Source organism: Balaenoptera musculus, chromosome X (genome assembly GCF_009873245.2).
Source record: "Balaenoptera musculus isolate JJ_BM4_2016_0621 chromosome X, mBalMus1.pri.v3, whole genome shotgun sequence".
NCBI classification, from domain to species: Eukaryota; Metazoa; Chordata; class Mammalia; order Artiodactyla; family Balaenopteridae; genus Balaenoptera; species Balaenoptera musculus.
In genome coordinates this window covers 117,200,411-117,226,187 of record NC_045806.1, presented here as the reverse complement: position 1 = coordinate 117,226,187, position 25,777 = coordinate 117,200,411, and the positions used below count along the sequence as shown (strand labels likewise).

The 25,777-nt window shown below is 49.1% G+C and overlaps 1 protein-coding gene across 1 annotated transcript; it reads left to right on the top strand.

Moving 5' to 3' along the window:
- The first annotated feature begins 3,720 nt into the window (after positions 1 to 3,720).
- SOX3 (SRY-box transcription factor 3) lies at positions 3,721 to 5,067 on the top strand. The gene has a single exon (XM_036840428.1). It carries the CDS (start codon positions 3,721 to 3,723, stop codon positions 5,065 to 5,067), a length of 1,347 nt encoding a protein of 448 aa, XP_036696323.1.
- The last annotated feature ends 20,710 nt before the right edge of the window (positions 5,068 to 25,777 follow it).

Below are 25,777 nucleotides of genomic sequence, written 5' to 3'. Positions count from 1 at the left end.
GATAAGTTCTTCGCACTTCCTCAAAGCCAGACCCCTCGCTGGGCTCGTCTGCACTTGAAAAAAAGCGAACACTCGACTCTATTGTCAGGCCTCGGTCCCCGGAGCGGACACTGATACACACCTATCCCATCCCACCCCGCACGCAAAGGGCACCTCTTCTAAGAGGCGGGGGTCCTAATCGAGCCGCAGACTCAGAAAAAGGGCCCCCTTGAGCAAGCAGTTGCTGAGCAGGGATCCACGCGGGCACCCCGGCGCGAGTACTGGGACAGCACCCCCTCCGCTCGGCTCTCTACCAGTAGCTCTAAGGCACAACTGCTAAAAGTTTACTTTGCAGCTATGAGGCTCTTGGGACACCGGATTTCTGCCAAGGCTCGAGACCGGAGGAAGGCAGAGTGGAAGCGCCCTAGGCGCCCGGAGCTAGCCGGGCCACCCACGGTAGAGCCTGGGTCCCCCGAGTTTAGCCATAACCGGCCCTCTAAGGCGAGCCCCACTTCTGCCCCGCAGCGAAGCCAGCTGCCTCTCCTTGGAGGGTTGGGGCGACCTCGAAGCCCCGCAGGGAGGGAAGGGGCGCCTCTGGGTGAAGTTTCCAACCGAAGCCAACAAACGGCGCTGTTGCCGCGCCCTGGGTCCTGGAAGCCCCAGGCCCAGCCCCAGTCCGAGGGAGCCGGAGCTCTCTTGGGAGGGCGGGGAGAAGGGGGAGGGGTGCTTGGCCGGGTTCCCAGCCCGCCGTCCGGGGCTCTGTATGCCGCCCACGGGCTCCCGGAGGCCCCAAGGGCGAGAGGGCTGCCCAACACGCTCTCTTCTCCGGCAGAAGGTGGAAAGGACTGGTCCTGAACCCCACTGTGTCCCTCTGCTTTCCTCACTGGGTGCAGGGTGCGTGTCGGAGACACCGGTTCGGGCTCCGCTGTCAGTCTTGCCTCCCCGCAGGCCCCGCCTGAACCGAAGACCCTCGGGCCATAGTACCTGCCGCGACACTTCTCCCGACCCCCAGCGAAGGTCGCGCCGCTCGGCTGCTGCCTGCGCCGGTACTGCTAGTCGGCTAAGAGAACGGGTTTCCTTCCAGCCTTGCCCCCAGTTCCCCACGCCCATAACGGTAACCTCGCTTGATTATTGAAATGGTACTTAGGGCTGAGAACGTTTCCTCGGAAATGTTTCGAAGATAATTCGGTGTGACTCTTACTTGGGGCTGTGCAGACCACCCGAGCTAACGGGCACAGAGAGCGGTTTAATCACGGCCTCCAAGGGAAGCCAGCCAGGAGTGTGGGAGAGGGTGTCTGATCCTAGCAAGACTGCCGTAAATCTGGCAGAAGGACGTGATGTGAAAATGAGCTTACCTAAACCGCGGGGTATGTGTGATCAAGTGACAAACAGCTGGGAGCAGTGACTAGTTCCCCGATAATCTGCTGCCGGGAGGAGCGCAGGCCCGGCACCGCATCCCTTGCCTAGGGAAATACGAAGCCCAGGCGCTGTCACCACAACGGCTTACTTGGGTCCTAAAACTTGGAAAGAATCCTGACATCTGTCAGGCTACTGGACGCCAGGCCGCGCGTCGGTTGGGTAGTTTCCTAAAACGCGCTTCACTTAGCAACAGCCTCAGAGGCCCAGAGAACCCGAGAGGGCATCTGGAGAAGGCGGCAGGAGGGCAGGGCTACTGCACATTGACTTCTTTGGGAGAAGGTGGGTTTGCCTAGGAAATTTTGACTGTGTCAGCCAGTTTGGCAAGAAAACAGGTGCAGGTGGGGATTGGCGAATCATTCCGTTTTCTGAGACTTGCCTTCCAGTCCGTGTCAGCTGAAGTATACATACCCGTGCCCGCGTGCAGACACACACACACGACTCATACACATAGCCATCCAGATAGTTCACTTTAAAACCCTAAATCCGTACACCCATTCAAATGGTCACAGCCCTTGACCGTATACGTTTGTTTCCCGCCGTCCAGATGAGCAAGAGAACGTAGACCAGGCGGAATCCAGACTTCAGGGGCGGGTTTCGAGACCCCAAACTTCCAGGAGGCATTGCTGCTGGGAGCCGGGATTCTGGTGCCAGCGGTCCGCCGGCCCCAGGGCGGGCTGGCCTTCTCCGCGTCCCCCAAGCCACAACGGCTTACTTTAAAATTTGTGCAAGAAAGGGGGAAATTCCTGGCGTGCAGGCTTCCCAGGATCGCCGGGTCTTGCATTAGCACTAAGGGGCTAAAAACCTAGGTTTGGGGTTTTTTTCACACTTAAGATTTACGCCTTTCTTTTGGTTCCCCACCTTTCCACGAGGCTAGGGGGTTGGTGGGCCACACCGTGCGAACACCTTATTTCAGTCGCTGCCACCTCTACCCGTCTGGCTTCTCCTTCCCACCCGTCGCCCCCCGAGGCTCCGGGAGTTTCAACCGCTGTGCCACTCGCCTGGGCTGGCGGCGGCGGCAGTCGGGGTTCCCTCTCCCCGCAGCCCGGGTTCCCGCGCCGCTAGTCTGGCAGACAACCCGACAGGCGGGTGATGTCGCGCTCTGACTCTCGCGTCTCGAGGCTCCGGTCAGGAAGGCTGTAAAACAAAAAAGGAGAAGGACGGAATCCGTTAGCAGAGCCTGCTCCCCGGGGAGGCCGCGCGGCTGCGCGGCGAGAGCAGCGCTCAGTGGTCCTGGCAGGTGCGCGGCCAGTGGAGGGGGCCCTGCGGTTCGCCCGGAGGACGGCCTCGGCTCCTCTCCGGCCACCGTCCCCCCCCTCCAATAAACTTTTCTTTCACTTGGAGAGGCTCTGTGTTGCCATGAAAACGGATTTTCCAAGGGGCCCGACCCTCCCCCTCAGGGGCATCGGACTGGAAAAACCGAAATGGCCAGAGAGCAGAGACAAAAAGGGGCCGCTAAGCGGGGGCCCGGAGAAGAGAGCCGAAGCCGGTTCACCCCCTCCGCCCCCCACACACTCCTCGTCGCACCACCGCAGGGGAGCGCCTCCGCCCGGCCGGGGCAGCGGGCGTCTGGCTGCTCGCCCTCCTGCAAGCCACCGGGAGCCTCGCAGCCCCCGTGCGCTCCGCGGTCCCAAAGCCTGTCTCCCGAGCCCGGGTCCCTGACCCCCGCTCTGTACTGGGCGCGCTGGCCCGGGGCTTCCCAGCGGAGGGTCCAGCTGGACAGGGGCCGATTCCCGGGAGCGCTTCTCGGAGCCGCAGCCCGGGGTACCTCCGCTGCGCCCTGAGTCCCCAAGCCCGCCTGGGTAGCTGGCTATGCCCAGTGTCCCTAACGCTGGCAGCAGAAGCGGTCAGAGGACCTCCGCGCAGACAGCGGGAAGCTTTGCAGGGTGGACCCGGGACCGGACGCCTCTCGGCACTGACAGGGCTGCAAAGTTGTTTTCTGAACCCCGTGGGCGCCCGCTGCCCCTCCCCCCCAAACCTGCTCGCGCGCCCCTCCCCCCTCTGTCACCTCCTCGAGTTTCGTTCTTTCAAACTTTTTGAGACCCTAATTGGTGGTCTCTGAGCGGCTCCCCGGGACTCCCGCCTCCTGAATAACTCTCATCACGTCACCGGGCCCAAGAGGGGCGTGGGGGTGAACGAAAGGACTCCCCGAACTTTTTTTTTCCGGCGGGGCCGAACGGCGGCTCCGTGATGATTGGCCAGGGCGCACCACTGCGAGCCTGTCAATCACCGGGCCTCCCGGGAGCGAGGGGCGGACCGAGCCCCAACCCCGGGGGATCCGAGCAGGTATATAAGAGGCCCGGCGAGTGCCCGGCCAGACTGCGAATGCGACCAGCCCGAGACAACGCATCAGGTGCGAGTAGCCTGCGGGTTCCTGCTGATTCGGCGCGGAGCACTTCGGCAAGCCTGCCCTTCCTGCCCGACCCGCTGGCCCACCGGCCCCCAAGCGCCCCTCCGACGGAGTCCTCAGGCCTTTTCACCGTGGCCGCTCCAGTCCCGGGAGCGCCTTCTCCTCCCGCCACCCTGGCGCACCTTCTTCCCGCCCCGGCCATGTACAGCCTGCTGGAGACTGAACTCAAGAACCCCGTGGGGCCACCCACCCCAGCTGCAGGCGCGGGCGGCCCCGCAGCCCCGGGCGGCGCAGGCAAGAGTAGCGCGAACGCAGCCGGCGGCGCGAACGCAGGCGGCGGCAGCGGCGGTGGCGCGAGCGCCGGCGGCGGCGGCGGCGGCGGCGGAGGCAGTGACCAGGACCGGGTGAAGCGGCCCATGAACGCCTTCATGGTTTGGTCCCGCGGGCAGCGGCGCAAGATGGCCCTGGAGAACCCCAAGATGCACAACTCTGAGATCAGCAAGCGCTTGGGTGCCGACTGGAAACTGCTGACCGACGCCGAGAAGCGGCCGTTCATCGACGAGGCCAAGCGGCTGCGCGCCGTGCACATGAAAGAATACCCGGACTACAAGTACCGGCCGCGCCGCAAGACCAAGACGCTGCTCAAGAAGGACAAGTACTCCCTGCCCGGCGGCCTGCTGCCCCCCGGAGCCGCGGCCGCCGCCGCCGCCGCTGCCGCCGCCGCCGCCGCTAGCAGCCCGGTGGGCGTGGGCCAGCGCCTGGACACGTACACACACGTGAACGGCTGGGCCAACGGCGCGTACTCGCTGGTGCAGGAGCAGCTGGGCTACGCGCAGCCCGCGACCATGAGCAGCCCGCCGCCGCCGCCCGCGCTGCCGCAGATGCACCGCTACGACATGGCCGGCCTGCAGTACAGCCCCATGATGCCGCCCGGCGCCCAGAGCTACATGAACGCCGCCGCCGCGGCCGCCGCCGCCTCGGGCTACGGGGGCATGGCGCCCTCCGCCGCCGCCGCCGCCGCCGCCTACGGGCAGCAGCCGGCCACCGCCGCCGCCGCCGCGGCCGCCGCCGCCATGAGCCTGGGCCCCATGGGCACGGTGGTGAAGACCGAGCCCAGCTCGCCGCCGCCCGCCATCGCGTCGCACTCGCAGCGCGCGTGCCTCGGCGACCTGCGCGACATGATCAGCATGTACCTGCCGCCCGGCGGGGACGCGGCTGACGCCGCCTCGCCGCTACCGGGCGGCCGCCTGCACAGCGTGCACCAGCACTACCAGGGCGCCGGGACTGCCGTCAACGGAACGGTGCCGCTGACCCACATCTGAGCACCGGCCTGCGCTCGCCGCTCCTCCGCCCCACCCCGCCCCGCACCCCCGAGTTGGGACGCCTTGTTGTTTAGCTTTGCTTGCCTGGGACTGTTGCCTTGTACCGATGATGGGGAGGACAGAAAGTTTTGCTATAGCTGTCGGGTTTTGTACAAAAGCAAAAAGGAGTCCGGAGCGGCGGAAATGGGACTTTCTCGAGCTCGCCTGCCCCTCTCCGCTGCCCCTCCCTCCCCTTTTGTAGGCTGGGAATCGCTGTGTTGTTTGCAAAGAAAAAGCAGCCCCCCCCCTCCTCCTCCTCCTGGGTTCCTGGGTTTTTCTGTTGCGTTTGAAAATGTTGTTTCGTTAGTTTGCTGTTAGCCGAGGAGTGAGTGGATGGGAGAAACGTACTCTCGGGTGAGGCTGGCCCGAGAACTGCAACGCCTCCTCCCCCAGTCGCGTTGCATCTGTTTTCCTCTTGGGCTTTGGGGGGGGGGCGGGGCGCTGACCACTCGGAGCGGCGCGGCAGCCAAAGCAGATGTTAATTTATAGCCAGGTGTGCGTGTGTCTCCCGCCTCGCCGCCCCTGGCCGCGGGACAGCTTCTGTCCAGTCAGCATTTAGGCTATTGAGTTGGTGATTTCTGCCGTGATCTGTTTGATATTTCGTCGCGCTAACGTATTTGGATTTCGTTTGGGTGGTTGGGGATAAGGGGCTATTTTGTTTTCAGGTTTTTCAAGGTTTTACTCTGCATTCCTAAATGAGAGATCAATAAATTTTATAACCAACATAATGGAGTCCTGGTAATTTTGCGGGCCTGAAACTTTAGGTGCGGCTTAGGGAGGGGACCATCACTCGGTATTACGACCGTGGTCCCGTGCCGGGGCCAGGGGTGGGAGGCTGGGGGAGGCGAGTGTGACCTGAAATGGTTCCTTTGTAACTACTGGTGAGCCCAAACACAGAGGCTCCTGGTATTTTCAACTGAAACTCCGAGGAGAAAGCGATTTGTCTTCCTGGGAGCGTCTCCTAGGAGCGAGCACACGCCGGCTGAGGCAGGCACCCCGCGGCCACGCACTTGTTGATCGCGGCGGCGGCCACGCGGGGCGGGGAGGGGCCGCCGCGGCCGCGGAAACCGGCCTCCAAAGGGGCACATTTACCTTTGTGCACTGGGGCGGGAAGACACTCGAGCCAGGCTGAACGATTTACAAAACGAAAACCCTTCGGAAATATCAGTTAGCCTATTAAACATAAATGATTACAGGAATCCCTGGCAGGAAACGAATACATTTCAACCGTGGTGGCTGAAGCGGCCGGAGCCAGCATTCAACGCTGGAAGGTGTGGTTTTTAAAAGTCCACCTTAGATTTTAAAAGGTCTCTCAAACTCCTTCGATTGCTTTTTCTTTTTGACTTGTCAACCCAGTCCACTGACTTGTTTTCTAGAAGAGACTCCCTCTCATCCCAAGCCTCGAGCCCGCTTTCGACTCCCTCCCTCCCCCTACTCTCCCTCCGTCCCTAACCCTTGGGCATTCCACTGTGCCCCCCGAAAGGCCTTTCGTTTCGCGCCTGGCCACACGGCCCCAGTGTATCTGGGGCCTAGGAAGAAAACAAATAGAATCAGTGTTTTTTTACCCCCTCCTCAGCTGTTTGAGGTGATTTCCTTAATCCCTCTAATCCTGTTACCTCGCTATCCCAGAATAACTAAACTCGAGCTTTCCAATAAGCTCGGCCTGGTGTACTGTTTTTTATCCTCATCCACTCCTGACCACAGGTTTCTTTGCTTGAGGTCTGCTGGACTCTGGGCGACAGAATCTCCCGTAAATTGGTCCGAATTCCACATTTCCAACCGGCTTCCTTTGTGCGGGCCAGCCATTCACCTGCGAGCCGGGGCGGGCCTCGGGGGGAGGGGCGGGGGCTTTCTGAGGCTTCAGGGGTCGTGCCCGCTTTTTACACATCCCTGCGGATCGCGGAGGCCAAGCTCACCACGCCTCTCCGAGAAAGGTCGGGTCTCCCAGGGAAGGCAGCAGCACCCCTCCCCTGCAGACGCTGGCACTGCATCCCTCCACCCGCCGCAACCCACCCCCGACTGTACCGCACGGGGTGGGAGGGCTGCCGGCGGTGATTTACAGACCCGGGCGCGTCGCCCTACAGCCGGCGCTCCCCCCGGGCCTGCTGCGTCCGGCGTGGCGAGGCCTCGGTACCACTCCCTCCTCTCCCCGTCCCAGGGCCACGGACCTCGGGCCCCTCCGAGCCGGTCGGTGCCGCAGCCTTGCTGCAGTGATCGGAGCAGAGTCACAGGCTGCCAGGTCCCCCTCCCCCGTGCTCCACGTCCCAGGGGCGGGAGGAAAGTCTCTTGTCATATCCACGCCCCTATTCATATCTTTCACAGTGTTTGGGCCTTCATAAAATACCTGTCCGTAGGTGACTCTGGGTTCAGATTGCTAGCAATTGTGGACACAAGTTTGGTCTGAAAGACTCCAGGAAAGGGAGGGTGAAAACAAGCAATTCCGCCCCACTGAGGGGGCGGTGCCAACGCGGGAATAAACTGACACTGCTTCTTTCCAAGAGTCCATTGTGCTCTGCCTTCTTAGAAGTGCCAGGGTCACCCTTTCAGCCGGTCTCACACGCTGCTCACTCCCTCTCTAAACATCCACGGCTTTGTGCTCTACTTTGTCTGATTTCCAAATTGCCTTTAAGAGAAAGGATTTCATCAATCAGCACATTTGGAGGATTGAAATATAGATGAAAGATAATTGTTTTTTAACTTCAGCAACAGGGAGGAGAACTGAACTGAACTGGAGTGAAACTTCCATCCTCTAGGCCAGAGTTTTCCGACTAGAGCATCCCCTCCCCCCTCCCACTCCTCCCCTGCTTCTACTGGGACAGTTGGCCCTTAATCTGTTCTATAGATTAGGGTTCTGGTAAAATTTAATTTGAAATAAGGGTTCTGCTGCTTAAATGGCAACAATAACAAAATCCGGTCAAGCCCCAACTCCTGCCTTTTTCGGCTTGTTTTACATATGAGAAAACTGGCCCCTACAGGGGAAATGACAGCGCTCAAGGTTGCTTAGCTGGTTCTCTGGCTGCACAGCCGAGCCAGGCTCCCAGGCCTGGAGGGCTCTCCGCTCTGCCACAAGATGGAGAGAAACCGATGAAATCCCAGCCCCAGCTGCCGCTCAAGCCCTTGATCCAGCGGGGTCTCTAGAGAAAAGAGGTAATTCCTGACACACAGACACCTAGTGGCCACTGCTTGGCGAATGGAGAAGTGACGTGGGGAGCACGGGGTCCTTACAGAGGGAAAAGCCCACCCCATCCTTTACGTCCCCTGATAGGAGCAGAGTTACCTTTTGATGGGAATTATCCTACATAGAGATTTTCTTTCCTGGCTTGTCTATACAACTCCCCTCATTAATCTCCCTCCTAGAAATCTATAGGGGGAGAGGGCATCCAAAATGCAGGTAAAGATTTATAAACAAAGACGTTCATCACAGACCTCCTTGCAATGGTAAAAGTTACACACAACCCAACTCTTCAACAGATAGGAAAAGGTTATGTAAAATATGTTTTCAAAAAAAAAAGACTACTTTGCAGATATTAAAAATTGTGTGTGGAGAGGTTTTAATGACACAGGGAAATGCTTAAAACACAAAGTGAAAAGAGCAAGATGCACAAAAGTATATTCAGTATGTATGACCTATTTAAAAATAAGTATATATGACTGGGAAAATATACAAAAATGCAGGGTAGTGGTATGAATACTGGTTAGTCTTCCTTCTATTTATTCGTACTTTCCAATTTTCTCTGATAGGATTGTATTCCTGTTGTCACCAGAAAAGGCAGCTTTAAAACATATTCTCTCCCAGTCACAAATACAGAAATGTGTCTCCTTGTGAAAGAAGAAAGTTCAAGCTTTCCCTTCGTTTGTTTTGGGGCGAGGAGAGGGCAGGGGGCCCCAGCAGCAGAAATTCCCTAGCTCTCCTCCGGGCTCGGGGCTGCAGTGAACACACCAGAGCAACCCCCTGCCAAGCGCCCTCCTCAGTAAGCGGGAGCTGGAGCAGATTAGTGACGGCTCCGTCATTCTTCAGACCCACTCACTGGAGAAAAAGACCTCCTTGGGAGCCAAGCTGAACGGCTTGGGCCGCGGGAAGCAGGGCCCATTGAGGAACCAGAAGGCACATTAAACCCAGGGGCCTGAGCAACGCTCACTGCCCTTCTTGGGAGGGGGGTGGAGAGCAAGCCCAGGGGGTGGGTCCTGGGCCAGGCAGAGGAGGGGCTAGGTGAGCACCCAGCTAGCACCCATGCAGCTGAATGGAACCCAAGAAGCTGCGTCCCTTCTCCCCATCACCACCATCTTCATCCACAGCCACCGTCACTGCTTGCTGGGCCACTGCCATGGCCTCCTACCTGTTCTCCCTGCGTCCACTCTGCTCCTCACCAATCCATTCTCCCTAGAGCGTTCCCTCCACTTTTCAAACAGAAATCCTATCACTGTCACTCCCCTTCTTCATAATCTTCTGGTGGCTTCCTATTGATTGCTCTTAGAAAAAATGTCCCAACTCCTCCAAAGCTTTGCCTGATCAACTCTGTGTACTTCTGTGCCTCCCTCCTTCAACACCCTCCCCCAGGATCCCACTGAGAAACATTTGTTGAATAAATAAATCATGGTTCCTGATGGTTTCATATCTAAATAAATTTTGAAGTCCAGTAATTTTCTCAGATACAGATTATTAGGCACAGTGCATATTTTGTTTTGCATCTGCAGGGTTCCCCCAAATCTCCACATCAAGCACAGATTTCCTGACAATTAAAACAAAAATCTACTAGCAAAAGTACATAATTTCTTTCCTGCCTCAGGGCTTTTGAACTTGCTGTTCCCTTTTCCTGGAATGTTCTTTCCCAAGCTCTTCCCTCAAATGGTTCAATGTCCTCTGGAAGATCTCAGTTCAAACATCACTTCTGGGAAGGCTTCCATGATGCTCTCCTCCAGAACAAGACAGGTATCCTGTTTTAAGCTCTCATAGCACTGGGCACCTCTTTCCAGCACTGATGCCAATGGTCATTTTACATTTATTTGCATGATCTTGCCTATCGTTGGTCTAGCTCCCAGTCTGTAAGTTCCTTGAGGGCAAAGACTGTGCCTGGTTTGTTCACCAATACCTAGCACAATGCCTATTCCATATTAGGCTCTCAAAAATAATGTGGAGTGTTTGCTGCATGTTTAAGGAATGGGGGCTCTGGGGGCTTGAAAGTAACGGGATGAGTGGAAGCCCGTGAAAATCAAGACAATCTGTCACCTTGGCTCCATCCCTTACCAGCTGTAGGCGGTTGAGGACATCACTTACACGGAGCCTCAAGTGGGAACAACAATGTCTCTGGATTGTTTTGAGGATTCAAAAAAAAAAAGATGCTTTGAGCTGAGCACAGTGTCGGGCATACAGCTTCGTGCAGTATGTGCTAGTGATGATTGTCACCTTTCTTACGAACCTCTGTTGACTCTTCAGGGAGCAGCTAGTGCTCTCTGGTCTGATTCTGTATTTTCCACCATCACAAGTGATGTTTCTCATTGCTGAGGCCAGTTCTTGCTATAGAAGAATAAAACATCACCATTAAAAATGAACAAATCATATGACAGCAAAAACATAAACACAAAAAAATAAATTGGACTTCCTCAAAATTAAATGTTTTTGCTTCAAAGGACACCATCAACAAAGTAAGAGACAACCCACAGAATAGGAAAAAAAATGTACAAATCATATATCTGATAAGGTGCTTGTATCTAGACTATATACAGACTTAAAACTCAATAATAAAAAACCAAATTACCCAATTAAAAATGGGCAAAGGACTTGAATAGGCATTTTTTTCCAAAGGGAATATACAAATGGGCCACAAGCACATGAAAAGATGCTCAACATCGTTTGTCATCAGAGAGCTGCAAATCAAAACCATGATGAGATACCACTTCACGTCAACTAGGATGGCAGTAATGATTCTTTAAAAATAGGCAATAACAAGTGTTGCCGAGGATGTAGAGAAATTGAATCTTTATATAGTGCTGGTGGGAATGTAAAGTGGTAAAGCCACTTTGGAAAACAGGCTGACAGTTCTTCAAAAAGTTAAACATCAAGTTACCATATGACCCAGAAATTCTACTCCTAGGGGTAACAAAAACATAGGTGCACACAAAAATGTGCACACTAATGTTCATAGTAGCATTATTCATAATAGCCAAAAAGTGGAAACAACCTAATTGCCTATTAACTGATTAATGGATGAATAAAATGTGGTATATCCATACAATGGAGTATTATTCTGCAATAAAAAGAAATTGAGTACTTGTATATATACAAGGTTAGTATATGCACATGTATTACCTAGCTCTGTCAGCTGATGAGAAGGCCAAGAAACAATGACATGCCAGTAGCAACAAACACATCTAGAATCCAGATCTTAGTTTCTAACATCATTCTTCAATGGAAGGAACCAGGGATCTTTGGGAAAATGACTGCTTCTAGGACTGGAGCCAGAAATATGCAAAATGAGTCTGGAGCATCCTGAAGTGCCAAAAAGTAAGGTAAGGTAAGAAAGAAGGCAAGGAAGGAAGGGAGGGAGGGAGGACCACAATAATGGAGGTGTGTCAAAGGGATATAGGAGCCACCTAAAAGAGTTCCCAATGACCAAATCCGGAACAATTTGAGCAACAAAATGAATAAAGTAGTATTGGATTATAACCCAAAGTATACAACAAATATGCATCATCCATACTGATATAAATAAGTAAATACATAAATGAGGGGAGGGCAAGAGACAAATCGCCTGTGCAGAAGTCTAAATAATTTATGTAAATACTCTGGCTTCGGAGAGGTGGAGCATAGTTCTGCACCCCTTAATTTTGGGCTACTCATAGTGCCTACCTTCCAAAGCGGATACTAAAGGAAAGGGGGAAAAGAGTCACTTTTTTTTTTTGGGCTTCGCTGGTGGCACAGTGGTTGAGAATCTGCCTGCCAATGCAGGGGACACGGGTTCGAGCCCTGATCTGGGAAGATCCCACATGCCGCGGAGCAACTAGGCCCGTGAGCCACAACTACTGAGCCTGCGCGTCTGGAGCCTGTGCCCCACAACAAGAGAGGCCGAGACAGTGAGAGGCCTGCGCACCGCGATGAAGAGTGGCCCCCGCTTGCCGCAACTAGAGAAAGCCCTCGCATAGAAACGAAGACCCAACACAGCCAAAATAAATAAATAAATAAATAAATAAATAAATAAAATCCAGCCATTCATATTAAAAAAAAAAAGAAAAAAAAAGAGTAATTTTTTTTATCACATTTTTTTTATTAGAGTAACTAATATGGTTGCAGAGAAGTATTTTTTCCATTCTTTGTCTCTCTCACTCTCTCCCCGCCCGCCCCGCCCCGAATAATACAGTCCAAGAGTTGGAAGAAGTCTTAGAAGTCATCTAACTCAACACGCTGCCACATTTATAGCAACTCTAGCAGTCATAGCGTGAACTGTTCCTATGAAACGAAGCATACTATTTTCCAGGGTAACTCGTAAGTTAAATTCTGCTATTTTCATAAAAGTATCTCTATATTGAGCTTAAATATGTTTAAAATGTTTGGTTACTTTTCCCTAGATTTTTTATTTGAAGTGAAGTAGAGTAAGTCAAACTCCTCATTTTATTCATTGAAAATAAATATTTACACTCATTAAATTCCCTAAATATTTACATATAAAATTGCCATCTCCTCCAAAAGTTCTTTCTTTATTTTTTTAACATCTTTATTGGAGTATAATTGCTTTACAATGGTGTGTTAGTTTCTGTTTTATAACAAAGTGAATCAGTTAAATCTAAACCTCTTCTAAAAAGTAAAGTTTATTTTATTTATTTGTTTGTTTGTTTGTTTACTTATTGGCCACACATGGCTTGTGGGATCTTAGTTCCCCAACCAGGGGATCCCTGACCACGGCAGTTGAAAGCGCCGAGTCCTCACCACTGGAGCACCAGGGAACTCCTGTAAAGTTTATTTTAAAGAAAGAAATGAAGTATTGATACATATTACAACAGGGGTGAACCTTGAAAACATTATGCTAAGTGAAAAAAGCCAGTCACTAAAGACTACACATTGTATGACTCCATATATATGAATGTCTAGAATAGGCACATCCTTAGAGACAGAAAGTAGATTAGTGGTTGCCTAGGGCTGGAGGGATTGAGAGGAACTGGGGAGTGACTGTTAATGGGTACAGGGTTTCGTTTTGGGGTGATGAAAAAGTTCTAAAATCAATTGTGATGATGGTTGCACAGCTCTTTGAATATACTAAAAACCATTGAATCGTACATTTTGCATAGATGAGTTTTTCGGTATTGAATTATATCTCAATAAAGCAGCTAATTTAAAAAAACAAAAACAAAACACCCTCGTGGATGATGGTAGCAGAGGTGTTTGGGAGGCAGCGTGTTCAGTCCTAAGGGCTGCTGTACACACCAGATGCTACCTCAAAGTCAAATGCATTCTCCTAACCTAGTCTGTTAGAGCAGGAAGAGTCCTCAGAAACCATCCAGTCAAGCACCCTCATTTTACACTGAGGGAAACTGTGGCCCAGAGGAATCCAAACAGGACAAGGTCACTTCGCTTGTTTTTTTGTTTTTTAAATTAATTAATTTATTTATTTATTTTTTGGCTGCGCTGGGTCTTCGTTGCTGCACGCAGGCTTTCTCTAGTTGCGGTGAGCGGGGGCTACTCTTCGTTGCGGTGCGCGGGCTCTCAACATGGAGGCTTCTCTTGTTGCAGAGCACAGGCTCTAGGCGCACGGGCTTCAGTAGTTGTGGCACGTGGTCTCAGTAGTTGTGTCTCGCAGGCTCTGGAGCACAGGCTCAGTAGTTGTGGCGCACGGGCTTAGTTGCTCTGCAGCATGTGGGATCTTCCCGGACCACGGCTCGAACCCGTGTCCCCTGCATTGGCAGGCGGATTCTTAACCACTGCGCCACCAGGGAAGTCCCCACTTAGCTTGTTAATGCCAGAATCGATGAACTAGAATTTGGGTATCCTGTCTCTCTGTTCAATGATTTTTACAACTATCTCCCAAGCTGCCTTTAATAAGGTTGACTATGTTTCTAGCCATCTTGACAGTGAACCTCTTCTCAGTTGGAGGGTAGATGGAAAAGGTCAAATCATTACCAAAAGAAAAACAAAGTAATCTTTTCAGGGAATTCCCTGGTGGTCCCGCATGGCGTGGCCAAAAAACAAAAAAACAAAAAGAAATCTTTTAAGTTACTCAAAACCTAGATTAAATCTCCAACTGGTTCTTGTGGTAGCAGCTCTGCTCAAAACTCATTTTAGGCACTTTGTGTGTTAAAGGAAACCTTCATTGGGAAAAGGGCTCCTTTTTCTTAAAAGTAATTAAGAGCTCATTTATTTTTAAAATATGTTATTCTCTATGGAAATGTCAGGAAAATTTAGCAGAAGTTTACATTCGCCTGTATATTTTACTCTTAGATTTTAGTAATATCTATTTATATGTGCATCTTGGAAATTCCTGATGAGCAAAACAAACAAAAAATGTATAATACTTAGTAGACATTATTCAAAACATTTACTGAATGTTAACTTTTATTTAAATATGAAACCATCAGGGACTTTTGAAATGTGTTTGAAAAGCTTTGCCAAAGCCCACGATTTATTTATCCCATCAACATTTTTAAGGCATTCTATGTGTCAGGAAGCGTGTAAGGATCTGGAGACAACAGGAAGTTAGGGGCTCACAACATAGGGTTGGAGAGGCAAAGTCAACAGGGACTCTGTCTTGAGACAGAATGAAATGGGAGCCATTCCACCAAAGAGCCAGGGTCTGTGAGAGGGGCCAGAGAAGGGGCTTCCTGGAGAAGAGATGGTTTAAGCTGCACCTTCTACAGCATGTAGGACTTTTTTAGGACGAGAAGGAGTGGCGGACACTCCAGGCTGATAGAACAGCATGAGAAAGACACGCGGTCATACACCTTGGAGTCAGGGAACTTCGTGTGGTTAAATAGCACGGCTGCAGAGAAAGGGGGTGGAGAGATGTTGTGGGGATCGAGGCTGAAAAGGTCCTACTTGTGGGCCGTGAATGCTGCACTAAGGTCCTTGATTCTGTACTCAGTGGGAACCACAAAAGGATTCTGTTCAGTGCTTTATAAAGATCAAGCTGATGGTGGTGTGGAGGACACACTGGCGACAGAAGAGACTGGAGGCAGGGAGGTTAGCCAAGAGGTTGTTTCATTTTGCTTCAGGCAAGAGAGAAAGACCTGACCGGGCGCGCGCCATGGCAGTGAAACTGAGAAGTGGTAGGATCCAGAGACGGGAATCTCTGTTGCCCCTCGGCTGGGGGTGCACAAAGAGGGAGGTGGTGTAAACAGAGAACACAAGAAAAGGAGCCTACGTTCTTGAACTTTTAAAGTGAAGAGGATGACGTTTTATAAGTAACTTTAGTTTGTTGCTACAGGATTCTTTACACAACTACAATCATTCATAGACAGATCACTTTTGTGCAAACGAACTACTGCTCCATCAAATTCAATGTGGCTTTGTACGGTAATAAAAGCCAATTCCATCTACTAATATTGCTCACTTGAATTCTATTTGCTGCTTTATTAATTGCTCAATTGAAATACCATGGATCATTTGCAAGTACACAGTTTGAAACATTCAGAATTAGTCTGTGCACCCTATTCTAAAAAGACCTCTAAGGTGCCTTCTACCTTTAAGAATCTTCTACCAGCCTCTCTGTGCAGGAACGGGATATCTGTAATGTCAAAAGCCCCAAGCAGTTCAGCAAAATTGGAATGGTAACAAGCTTCTGTGCTCACACCCTGGGTAGGATAGTAGTGTCAACACCTCCAGCAGAGCTGATAGAGCTGTCTTTCAGTCTGTCTGCAGGCTCTGTTTACATTCTGCAGGTTAGCTAAAAACACTCCCACCACCACCGACCCCTGAAAAACATCTCTGGTTACATTCTGCAGGTTAGCTAAAAACACTCTTACCACCACCGACCCCTGAAAAACATCTCTGGTTACATTCTGCAGGTTAGCTAAAAACTCTTACCACCACCGACCCCTGAAAAAGATCTCTGGGTCAACTTGACATCTCCTAGACTCTCCATGTACTATATTTCTTCCTGTAACAAGCTCTCCTGCTATGCTACTTTGTATGATTTCTTTGCAAAGAATAAATTAGGCTGAGTGTGTAAACAACATATAAACTCTAGAGATGTTCCCAATAATTACAAGCAGTGGAAATCAACAGCAGATTTGCTTGCAGTCTTGCAACTGGAACTTGTCCCATTTGGAGAGGCTCAGGTAGACCTGAAAGGTGGAGAGATTCACTAATATTTGGCATCTTTAGTGAGGTAAAACTGGGATGCAAATATGGCTGCAAAGCAAATGAAAAGTATTTTATTTTATTTTATTTTTCTGCATCTTGGTGGTCACATTTATTGAAAGGGTTGGAGAAAAATTAAAATGCCATTTAGCTTAAGAATTTGTGAGTTATCTGCAAATCAACTTATTTCAGGAGTGGAAGAATTCTTGGTTATTTCTTAATATAAAAATGTATGGGGGCTTCCCTGGTGGTGCAGTGGTTAAGAATCCGCCTGACAATGCAGGGGACACAGGTTCGAGCCCTGGTCTGGGAAGATCCCACATGCCGCGGAGCAACTAGGCCCGTGAGCCACAACTACTGAGCCTGCGCATCTGGAGCCTGTGCTCCACAACAAGAGAGGCTGCAATAGTGAGAGGCCCACGCACCGCGATGAAGAGTGGCCCCCGCTTGCCGCAACTAGAGAAAGCCCTCGCACAGAAACGAAGACCCAACACAGCCAAAAAAAAAATAAACAAATAAATTAATTAAAAAAAATGTATGCCAGTTTGTCTTTTGAATATCTTCTACATTTAAAGAGGCAATCATACAAAATCTCCTGTTTTCCACACTGGATAAATTCTTTGTTTCAGCCAACTGTCAATGGCGGGGCAACTAGCACACCACCATCTCCCCAGACAAAGAGCATCGGAATATTCCATTTTGTTGATTTATATATCTGTTCATATGTTTCTTCATCAATTTCTATAGTTGTCACAGATTCGCTCATCCAGGCTGAGCCTGAGAAGATACAGGGGCTCTACTATGGTGTTGGTAGTTTGTTGCTGGTCCACGTGGTCCGCCATGTTTCAAACCCGGAAAAGTATTTTAGAATGGGATGTAACTGCTTGGGAGAAGATATATTGGGTGTGCCAAAACGTTCATTTGGGTTTTTCCGTAACATCTTACAAAAACCCGAATGAACTTTTTGGCCAATCCAATACATAGACAACACACACACACACACACACACACACACACACACACACACACAGAAGACCAACACTTGTCTGATGATAAAGGACAGTCTCTTAACTGTTGAACATCTCTGGGTTCTGGCCTTGGTTTCTGCATGTTCCAAGCCCTCCTCCATTGATCTTCCCAAAAGTTCAGTGTGTATGGTTTTCCTGAGGCTCAGACCTTTGGACCCAACTGCCTCTTGACTATATTTACTGGTGTGCCCCACAGTCACTCAAACTTTGGCTGGACCAAACTAACTCATCATTTTGCTCCCCAAACCAACACCTTCTACTCTATTTTCCATCTCAGTTAAAGAGCACTCATGCCTGCCTAGACATTTCTTTCCCCCTCATGCTCTAACCCAACTTCCTACCATTTCCAGAATCAATCTGTTCTTCCCTCCCATTGCCTTGGTTGGGTCTTGTTGTTACTTACCCGTCGCTGTGTAAGAAATGACCCCAAATGTTAGCAGTATACAACAACAGATACTAATTACTCACCATTTCTGTCGCCAGGAATCCAGGCCCAGCTTAGCTGGCTCCAGGTCTCTCACAAGCTGCAGTCAAGATGGTGGTTGGGAGTACAGTTGGCTCGAGGCTCCACTGGGGAAGGGTCTGCTTCCAAAGTCACTGATACGGCTGTTGTTGGTCTGCCTCCGAAGATCTGCTTCCCAGCTCACTCAAGTGGCTGCAAATGGGCCTCTGGTCCTAGCTGGCTTTTGACCAGAGACATCAGTGATTTGCCATCTGGGCCCCTCCACAGGACAGTTCACAATATGGCAGCTGGCTTCAGAAGTCACAGTCTTTCTGTAACCTAATGTCGGAAGCAACATCCCGTCATCTTTGCTGTATTCTGTTCTCAGGAGTGAGACACTAGGGCCAGCCTGCACTCGAGGGGAGGGGATGACACAGGGCGTGAACATCAGGAGGTGTACATCACTGTCCACCAGAGGGCCCTTGTCCTTTGTCTGTCACTTGTGCACTAGCATCCTAATGGGTCTCTAGGCCTCCAGCGTCTCCCCGCTCCAGATCATCCTCCATACTGAGACCTGGGAGACAGTCCTGCAGAAACCATCTGATTATGCAACCCCACTTCTAAAGAACCTCTGTTGGCAACCTGTGCTGCCCACAGCACAAAGTGCCGACTCCTTGCCCAGCCATTCAAGGCCCTCCATGGTTTGTTCTCGGCTTCTTAGCTCCACAGCCTCATTGCCCACCACCACACACATCCCGACAGCAATACCAAACTTCCCACGGCTCCCAGGTTCCCAGGAACGAGCCAGGTTCTTCTTGAGCCTTTCACAATTTCAGGTGATTCAGAAGAGCGTGTGCTCCTCTCACTGCCTGCTCTCGTTTTCTGCCCCTCATCCTTCACGGCACAGCTTCAGAGGCACCTCTTCCGAGACACCTGTCCTGACTCTCCCTGCCTTTGTGTTTCCCAAGCTTTTTGGATGTAGCTTTATTTGAGGAACTTGCACAGTGGAGGCTTGTTGAGGCACATACAATGAGGCACTTGATGAAGGCTTGTCATTTTCTTCAATGCAATCGAATAATGCTAGAGCTATAAGTAATCTTAAAAAGAGAAAAGGAAAGAAAGGGCATAGATCACTGAAGTTCAAATGAGGAAGGACTTGAAGGGCCCGAGAAGGGAAAGGCGAGGGCATGTCCAAGGTCAAGCAGAGCTGGAACAACTAACTCGCTTAGCCAAATCTGCTCACTCCAACTCAAGGGCTCTTTCTACTCCTACCAAGTACTTTCACTGCTTCAGCCTCCTTGCTACCCCCTGAAATCTCTGATTCTCTGAAGATGTTTAATAATAACTGCAGGTAATGTTTCTCCATCCCTCTTTGGGTCCACATAAGTCCTAGGGCCGTCTCCAGCTTGTGTGAACATGAACTTTCTCTAGGGGAAGATAATTAGAATCACATTCTAATCTTGGGTAAAGAAATCTGAAGAAATTGCATCCACTTTTCAGTTTTTGTGGTAGGGCTGACTTGGTGGGAGTTTATGGGTTCTAAGGACCACGCCTGGGCTTCCCCCAGTGGTTGCATTCTTCTCCATTTTCTGTGGGTCCACCCAGCACTCTCCTTGCTGGGTATGTGGATTTCCATTTCTAGTCCATTTTCCAGGCCTAGAAAAGCCAGGGTATGCACAAGGAGAAATATACATATGGGCCACAGAACGTTCTCCTTTCCTTCTTCCTTTCCTACTGGATAAATCCTTAACATACCAGAAAGAGCGGTCCCAGAGATAACAGGGCCTTGCAGCATGTGCTGCCTGAGTAGCCACAGCAGCCAGGGCAACTCCCTGACAGTCCAGTCCCCGAAATCAGCAAGAACGAGGCATCTGACAGGAGGTGCTGAGCAGGAATACGTTGCAACAGCTCAAGAGGTGCTGATGGGGGGAGGGCCAGGGCAGCGCAGCTGGTTGTGTTTTAAAATCCTAAAGATATGGCTGGGTCCTTGCTAGAGATTGTGTACTTTCAGTGGGCAGAGACCTGAGGCTCAAACTACAAACCCAGCAAGTTAAGTCTTCCAGAGCTTGGGCATTCTAATCAGACAAACTTCAAAGCTCAGCTCCTCCCCAGGTCCACACATTAGTTGGCTTTCCTCAAACATGTTCTGCTAACCTCTCAGAGACTCAAGTGACTCGTTTATAAAATGGGGATGAAAGCAGTACTTATGTTATAGCATTAAGTTTAACTAGGATGATGCATGGCAAGGGCTTACCATTCAATACATGGACAATTTGACCTTTATTATTACAGACCTAGGATCCAAAATGCCCACATTTCAAATGAACACTAGACTATGACCTCTAATATATCAACCCATGGAGCTTCCCAAGCCAGCTACTCTGCTTACTAGCTGTGTGGCCTTGGGCATGTTTCCTAACCTTTCTGAGCCTCCAATTTCCTTATCTGTAAAATGGGGATAATAACGGTACTGACTTTACAGAGTTGTAAAAAGAGTCAATAAAAAACTTAGCACACTGTCTGGTATATAGCATGATGATGATGATGGTGACGATGATTCTATACATAGCCTTTCTACAGCTTCATGAAACCCAGGTTTATTCTACTGCTGCAGTGGAAAGAGCACAGGCTTTGCTATCAGGCAGATCTTAGCTTGAGATGTTTAGAGTGTAGATTCCAGAGCCCCAGAGCCTGGGTTTCAATCTCAGCTCCATCACTTACTAGCTGTGTGACCTTGGGTAGGAACTTTAATTAGAAGTCAAAGATTCATCTTAGAACCATAGGACATTCTTAGGTAGGTCTGAATGAAAATCGTAGCAGTGTATTTATTTTCAGAAGTGGTTTCTGTAATTTTGTAAGCTTTTTCACAACCCCTGTGCATTACTTTGACCCCCCTATCCTTCAGTTTCCTCATCGGTAACATGCTCATTATAACAACACATACCTCAGAGTTGTGCTGTGGTCATCCACCCCAAATTTGGCTCCAATGTCAAGACTGATGTTGCCAAACAAACACCAAGAGGGTGTGAAAAGGTTTATTAATTACATAACGGGGTTTGTCTGGGGAGAGCAGGGCAGGGCTCCCAAGATGGTCCAAAATGGCTTGGGAAAGCAAGGAAAGAAGACCCCCACCAGCGTTTTTATTGTGGTTGGGGGGTGGGCAGAGGTGAAGTCTCCCACAGGTGGGCGGGGCCTTGTGTGGTTTGAATCTCCTGCCTGGGTGCTAAAGGGGGGGGGGCGCCCAAGCTTTCTCATCAGCTTGCCCAGATGTGGGGAACAAGGGCAAGTGCGGGGAGGCTGCAAAGCTGTCAGTAAGGTGAGGCGGTAGGACCCCATGTTCTCTAAGGCTCCCCATGGGTCTAAACATGTCTGAGAGCCGTGGTGGTTGGCCACTCATGAAATGGTACTGCTACTGAATGAAGAATCACTTGTTTTCTTTTTCAGCCCACTTTCTACCATGTCCCAGATGTTGTTACACCCCGTGCTGTTTGTGCCTTTAAGATAGATTTAAACCAGCAGAGTAAAGAAATAAACCAAAAACAGAAACTGAAAAGACTAACTCCAGCTTAAGTCCCAACAGATCAACTATTGTTTCCCAACTTACCTGCAGTCGGAAACAATGCTACATGTCACCCTTGTCTAAAAGAACCTAATTTAACCGTTTTTACAAAGCACTGTCTTTATTGTAAAGACATGTCCACTGAAAAAATAATTCATTTGGAATGAAAAAGGATGGAAGAGATGGGAAAAGTCCTAGAGTAATAGAAAAATTTTAAAAGTCATCTCCAGAAATTAAAGATCATATGTCACCAGCATAAATGACTATTTCCATTCAAAGAATGTTTCCACTGGTGAGCAAGCTAGCACTACCATGTCTGGAGGGGGCACCAGTTTGCAGGACAAGACACAGAACTACAGCAAGTCTTCGATGGACACTTCTCAGGGACAAATGAGGTTGAAAGATGATTACCCAGGGGATTGAAATTTGTTCGCCCAAAGCAATTCCTGATGTCTAAACTCTCAGATGTCTCCCAACTCAGTCACGCAGAAGAACATTCTTGTCGACAGTGAGTTTCAATCTACTTTTGATCACTTTCTTCAAGCTTGTCAGCACATCAATTGCAGTTCATTTGGAGAGGATGGAAGGGCCTAGACTATGAAAGAGCACAGCTGACTAGGAGGTAAGCCACCCGCAAGAGGGCATCGTCTGGGATTGCACTTGCTAAAGAAATGGTGACCATGTTGACCTTAGTCAGGACCACTCTACCTTCTTTGGATCTGAGAATGTCACAGGATGTCTCTGTGTCCTTTGGAGTAGAAGATGTACACTGTACAAGTTTTCCACATTTTCTCCTGAATCTCTCATTTGGGATATACATCTATATATCAACGTATCTATGTTATCTATAAAGCTGTATGTGAATGCCCTAAACCAGATACTCTACTATTTCCACATGTTGAAGAGTGTCATGTGTCATGTGCCATGGATCTCAGGGTCACATCCATGTGACATCTGAATCTTCTCTTCAGCATCCCAGCCAAGTAGATGGCCAATTTGAGTACCTCCAGGGATGAACAGATCGCTACCACGTGGGGCAGCCTGTCCTCTCTTTGAAAAGCTCTTACTGTTCTGTACTGCACCTTCCATCCGCTCCTCCTAGTTGGGCCTTACAGAGGTCATTCCCCATGTGTTCTGGGACAGGCCTGTGCACCAAGGTGGTTCATCTCCAGGCCAATCACTCTTCTCTCAACTTTTTCTCATTTGGATTGCTCTAGGTGTTCCTTAGCACTCTTTTCAGAAAATTTTGCAATATGTATTTCTTCATCCAACAGCCCAGGGTAGCAGCTAGATCCCCCTGGGTGGGGTGTGACTCGTGCAGAGCAATGCAGAACGCACTCACTTCCCCACTCAGGAGAGCAAGTTTCACCAGGCCGGAAGTCCACAGACATGTACATTGCACTGTCAAGTCACCTTCAATTTCATATTATTTAATGTAGCTACTCAGTCCAGCTTTCATTGACAGGTCCTGATTCTGTCATCCAACATAGCCTTCCCAGTTATTCTGTGGAGGTAGCTTTGCCCAACCATATATATATATTTATATGTGATAAATATATATATATTTATCAAATGTAGGGGATACATATTTATCATATATAGGGGATATATATTTATCATAACATGTATATGTTTATACATACATATATATACATGCATATACATATTATACTGGGATTGCCACTTAGAATTAAAGAATTAAAGAAAGCTAATTCTAGGGCTTCCCTGGTGGCGCAGTGGTTGAGAATCTGCCTGCCAGTGCAGGGGACACGGGTTCGAGCCCTGGTCTGGGAAGATCCCACATGTCATGGAGCAACTGGGCCCGTGAGCCACAAGTACTGAGCCTGCGCGTCTGGAGCCTGTGCTCCGCAACAAGAGAGGCCGTGATAGTGAGAGGCCCGCGCACCGCGATGAAGAGTGGCCCCCGCTTGCCGCAACTGGAGAAAGTCCTCGCACAGAAATGAAGACCCAACACAGCCAAAAATGAAAATAAATAAATTAATTAATTAATTTAAAAAAAATAAAAAAGAAAGCTAATTCTGATCACTGGGTAAGTACCTATTTATATTTTGCTCTCCCCCATTTGGACGATGGAGTGAAGGAGACAGTGATTTCTAGTCAGCTTCACCTTCCAATCCTGTGCATTTATATAAGCTACCCCTGGACTGACACCTATTCGCTTCCTGGCATGTCATCAGGACCTCATTCTTCTCATGTCCATACCGAGCTCTCTACCTGCACTGAAGTAAAGTGGCCACCGCGCTGGACTCAGGCCTCTTGCCCCAGGATGCAGGATTTCAGTTTGAGTGCTCACCCAGAGCAATCGTGTCGCATCTATGGGGAAGTGACACGGGCAGTGAGGGCTGCGCACCGCTGGGGCAGCCTCCTGAGAGAGGCTGCGGCTCCGTTTCCAAGAGGGTCTCTGCAGACTCTCATGGAAGTTCTCTTCAGGAAGGATTCCAAAAGGAAGGAAAGAATCAAATTCTTTCATAGTTAGACCAAGACCCTAGAGAGCTACTAGAAAACAAGACAAGAATAAGAATGAGAATTCCACCAGCAGCGTTGCCTCTAAGCTGCAACCCCCATGGCCAGCTAGTTCAGAACCAATGGCCTTTTTAATAACTCAGGGCCAGACTGAAATCACAACAGACATGGTTGCATGTCATAGATGATGATGATTTTAAAATCTGGCAAGTCCACGAAATCCTAGAATCTGATCTTCATAGGGGCTGTTAAATGGAACAATCTACAATATTTTTGCTCCCAAATGTTAACAACAGACTTCAGGCTTGAGTAAATAGGGAAACTACTTGCTAAAACTGTTGCTTCTCAGCACATCCTTTGAATCGACCAGTAGCCGCCAAATTCCAAGAGCCTCTGCTCTTGTGATTCACTGACCATGTAATTGACCATGGAATTTATTCAGTCTTTTCTTTTACTTGTATCTAAACATATAGGAAAGAACATTTCTTCAGTTGTGCAGAGATTAAATGTAACAGCTTGGGTTATGTATCCTGAGCGATAAAGCATTTTTATTTCCCGAAGTAAATAAATAAAAAGACACACACACACACATACACACACACACACACGTACACACGCACACACACATGTACACACACACACACACAGTCATAGAATTCTATGGAAGGGCCAGAGATGTCATATTCTAGTTGAAACCCTTCCTCTTATACGGGAAATGCAGTCCCAGCAAGGGGAAGGGATTTCATCAAGGTCACACCAGGAGTTGGTGGTGGAGCGTGGATGAGGATTTAGGGCTTTTGACTGCCTAAAAATTAATTAAAAAATAAATATATCACATATCCTCGTTGATGACTGAAGGGAACTCTGCTAGGGAATACCAATACTTCATCCAGAGTGAGAAGCAACATCTTCTTTTTCCTTCTTTTCTTTGGGAAAAACTAAACATTCTTCAGAATTTGTTTTGAGATATATTTATTCACTCATGAAAATGAACGTCTAGAGAAATTTTAAAATGTATTTTAAAATTCAAATACGTATGCATAGTGGTTGCTCAAGAAACACCACTATGTGTATAGAAATATAATAGCATATATAACTCTGGTCCTGAGTTCAAATCTAAATGCTCACTATGCCTATAAGTACATTTGCATTTGACAGTGAGTTCTAATCTTTGCTTCAAAACTGTGGTCACTGTTTACATACCTTTATATTATGATTAATATAATCCATATAACAATATATAACATGATAATGTTATCTAGTGGAAATCAAAAGAATTAAAACACTTGGCCCAGATTTTAGTCTTAGCAGAAGTGAGAACTGGTGTTAAATTCTCCAGTTTTGTCTTCAACTGCTTTCTCTGCATGCTTTTTCTCAATTAGGGATGTTTACTGACCCTAAAATGGCCCTGGACATCTACCCATACGTTGGCAGAAACAAATACAAGTGACCAGGAACAGCCAGAGGTCCTTCTTGTTAGGGAACTAAGGAAGCGTCTGGCTAAGAAAGCACTTTTCCCTCATGTTGCTTAGTTTCTTACCAGCAGCCACTGAGCACAGTTGAATTCTGACTCCATAACTGCCCATTTTTTAGTTGGGCTTTTGTTGTTATTGTTATTACTATTATCGTTTTTCTGTTGAGTTTTGAGAGTTCTTTATATATTCTAGACAGTAGTCCTTTGTCAGATATGTGATTTGCAAATAGTTTCTCCCAGTCCGTAGCTTGTCTTTTCATCTTCTAAACTGGGTCTTTCTCAGAGCAGAACTTTCTGGTTTTGATGAGGTTCAATTTATCAATTTTTCCTTTTACAGGTTGGGCTTTAGGTATCAAGTCTAAAAACCCTTCATCAAGCCCTAGATTCCAAACATTTTCTA